This window comes from Mus caroli, chromosome 14 (genome assembly GCF_900094665.2).
Source record: "Mus caroli chromosome 14, CAROLI_EIJ_v1.1, whole genome shotgun sequence".
NCBI classification, from domain to species: Eukaryota; Metazoa; Chordata; class Mammalia; order Rodentia; family Muridae; genus Mus; species Mus caroli.
The window spans coordinates 7,358,862-7,362,177 of NC_034583.1; the positions used below are offsets into that span (position 1 = coordinate 7,358,862).

The 3,316-nt window shown below is 39.7% G+C and overlaps 1 protein-coding gene across 1 annotated transcript; it reads right to left on the reverse strand.

The window, feature by feature from the left end:
- Positions 1-1,108: 1,108 nt before the first annotated feature.
- Positions 1,109-2,593, reverse strand: LOC110309366 (eukaryotic translation initiation factor 2 subunit 3, Y-linked-like). Its single transcript, XM_021181982.2, is given in 1 exon segment — positions 1,109-2,593. A coding segment is annotated over 1 exon segment (1,419 nt). The 5' UTR covers positions 2,592-2,593; the 3' UTR covers positions 1,109-1,172.
- Positions 2,594-3,316: the final 723 nt, after the last annotated feature.

Here is a 3,316-nt window from a genome sequence, read left to right on the forward strand (position 1 = left end):
CTTTTCGAGTGTGTTGAGGTGCCCTGGACTGGGAGAGGTGGGAGTGCTGTGTTCTGATGATGGTGAGTGGTCTTGGTTTCTGTTAGTAAGATTCTTATGTTTACCTTTTTCCATCTGGTAATCTCTGGAGTGAGTTGTTATAGTTGTCTCTAGTTAAAGATTTTTCCTCTGGTGTTTCTGCTAGCCTATATCAGCTGACCTGGGAGTGTAGCTCTCTCCTCTGAGTTTCAGTAGTCAGAGCACTCTCTGCAGTCCAGCTCTCCTCTTATAGGGAAGGTGCACAGATATCTGCCATTCGGACCTCCCTCCTGGTTGAAGATGAAGGCCCAAAACAGGACCTGTCCCAGAAGTTGTGTTGCTTCGGCCTGTCACAGAAGCTGTTAGCTTCTGTAGTCCACACTCTCACCTGCACAGACTAGTCTCAGAGGGATCCAGGAACCAAGATGGCTCCCCCAGGTGCTCCTGCAAAGCCCTCCCAGGCAGGGCAGACACCTATCCTCTGGCAGGGAAGGTGCCCGGATGTCTGGAGTCCAAAAAGGGGGCTGCCTCGGAAGCTCTGTGGCTCCCGCCTGTCCTAGAAGCTGTTAGCTTCTGTAGTCCACTCTCTCACCTATGCAGACTACTTTTGGCGGAGTCCCGGAACTGAAAGTCTATTTTATTAACTATTAGAATGGCCACACCATCTTGCTTCTTGGGTCCATTTGTTTGGAAAACTTTTTTCCAGCCCTTTACCCTGAGGTAATGACTATCTGTATTGCGAAGTATGTGTTTTGTACACAGAAGAGTTACAGATTCTGATTTTGCATCTGTTCTGTAAGTCTGTGTCCTTTTTTTTCCCCAGCCTTCAAGTTTTTATTAGGGTAACAATCCTTCAAACATAAGAAAAACTTTCTTTACTGTAAGTTCAGTGGTACACAGCAACAGTTGTTAACTATCAAGCTACAACAATAATACTGTTTGTTGAACTGCAGATTAAATGTATCAAGAAGTTTGTCATTTTTTTATAGATATCAATTTTTTTCTACTGAAAATGAAAATAACCTGACAGTTTTTACTAATATAACAATAAGCTGTGAAATTTATTTCCTACTTTAGGTGTCCTACTTTTTAGATTTGAAAATATCTCTAAGACTGTTATGAAAAAATTCCTGGTTTCATTCAAATGTATCATCTCATTCATCATCAATTGTTGGATTGATAGTCATGCCTCTTCTTATCTGGCCCCAACCAATTAAACGCCAGTGTTTCTCAACTCGTTGGCTTAGAGCAATTTTTTCTCCTACTTCTGTACATACTGGATTGGTTAGAACAGTTTTACCCAAATCTGCCTTGACTGCACTAACTCTGCCTCCTATAGACAAGGACTCTATGTTCACCATGAGTACTTCATTCTTGGAGAACTTTTGAACTTTTGCTGCTTTCTTGTCTCCTTCTGTACATACACCTAGGAGCCGTCTCAGTAGGAAGTAGGAAATTTCTAATTCTGTGAATATCTCAGGTAATGTTCCAACAGCACCAAGGACCTGTCCAACCATTCTATCTGTTCGTTATAATGTTGGGTCAATTTTTATTCCAACTCCAATAAGACCACCTGGAGCAGCATACTGAAGATCATTGTGTTCTGCAAAAAGGGATACAATCTTGGAAAAGATTGGTTTACACATAAGCTTCCCTTCTCCGTCTTTAGAAACAATACCAGGTCTCACTTCTATCTCTTGGCCCACCTTTAATAGACCTTTTAAAATACTTCCACCAGCTAAACCCCCTTTAAGATCATCAACTTCACAGCCAGGTTTTTTAACAACAAAAGACCGAATAACAATAAGTCAGGGTTCTGAAGTAAAGTCTCTTAGAGGTACTGGAATTTTCTTTACTATATACTCACATACAACTTCAATATTGTATTTTAACTGAGCAGAAATTGTAATAATAGGAGCTCCTTTGGCTACTGTACCCTGTACAAATGCAAGTATTTGTTCATACTGTTCTTTAGCCTGACTTTCTTTCACCAAATCAATTTTATTTGGCAGAATCAAAATATGTTTTAGCTTCATAATTTCAATGGCAGCCAGGTGTTCAGAAGTCTGAGGTTGAGGACAAGATTTGTTACCAGCTATCAACAGAAGAGCTGCATCCATCACTGCTGCCCCATTCAGCATAGTTGCCATCAAAATATCATGACCAGGACAATCAACAAAGGAAACATGTCTGACTAGTCTGAAGTTTCCTTTGGTCCCTGGAATATCTGAAGGAAACTCATCAGGTGTACTACTTCCACAAGATCTGTAACATTCTGGTCGAGGACAACTTGAGTCATCAAGCTTATAAATTTTGGCATTAGCATATCCAAGTTTTATGGTAATATTCCTTTCTAGTTCATTTTTGAATCGGACAGTGTGAACACCAGAAATGGCTTTTACAACTGTAGATTTTCCATGAGCAACATGACCAATTGTGCCTATATTAATTGTGACTTGTCTGCTGATAATTTCATGTGAAAGCTGAGTCAACTTGATAACATCCAAGGTGGCAAGATCTTGACGAGAAAGATGCGGCTGCCCGAGAGTGACACCGGCTTCTCTGCCCGCCATCTTGCTCACGAAAGAAGGAAGTGAAGTCTGCGTCCTTTTATTGGGTAATTTAGTCCAATGATGTTAAGAGCTATTAATGACCAGTGATTATTATTTCCTGTTATTTTGATGTTGGTGGTGTTAGTAGGTGTGTGTGTGTGTGTGTGTGTGTGTGTGTGTGTGTTGGAGTGTGCTTTCCTTGTTTTTGATAGCACAGAATTACTTATTTCTTGTGTTTTCTTGGATGTCATTATTCTTCTGGGTTGGAGTTTTTCTTCTAGTATTTTCTGTAGCAGTGGATTTGTGGATAGATATTGTTTGAATTTGGATTTGTCTTGAAATATCTTGTTTTCTCCATCTATGGTAATTGAGAGTTTTCCTGGATATAGTAGTCTAAGTTGGCACCTGTGGTTTTGTGGAGGTTACATATATCTGTCCAGGACCTTCTGGCTTTTAGATTATCTGTTGAGAAGTCATGTGTAAGTCTGATATGTCTGCCTTTTCATACTACCTGGCCCTTTTCCCTTGCCACTTTTAATATTCTTTCTTTGTTCTGTAGATTTTTAAAATTATTATGTGGTAGGAGCATTTTCTTTTTGCTCTAGTGTAGTTTGTGTTCTATGAGCTTCTTGTATGTGTATAAGATTCTCTTTCTTTAGATTGGGAAGGTTTTCTGGTTTTCTATGTTTTTGTTGAGAATATTTTTCTGGGAATTGGATCTGGGATTCTTCACCTTCTATTCCTAT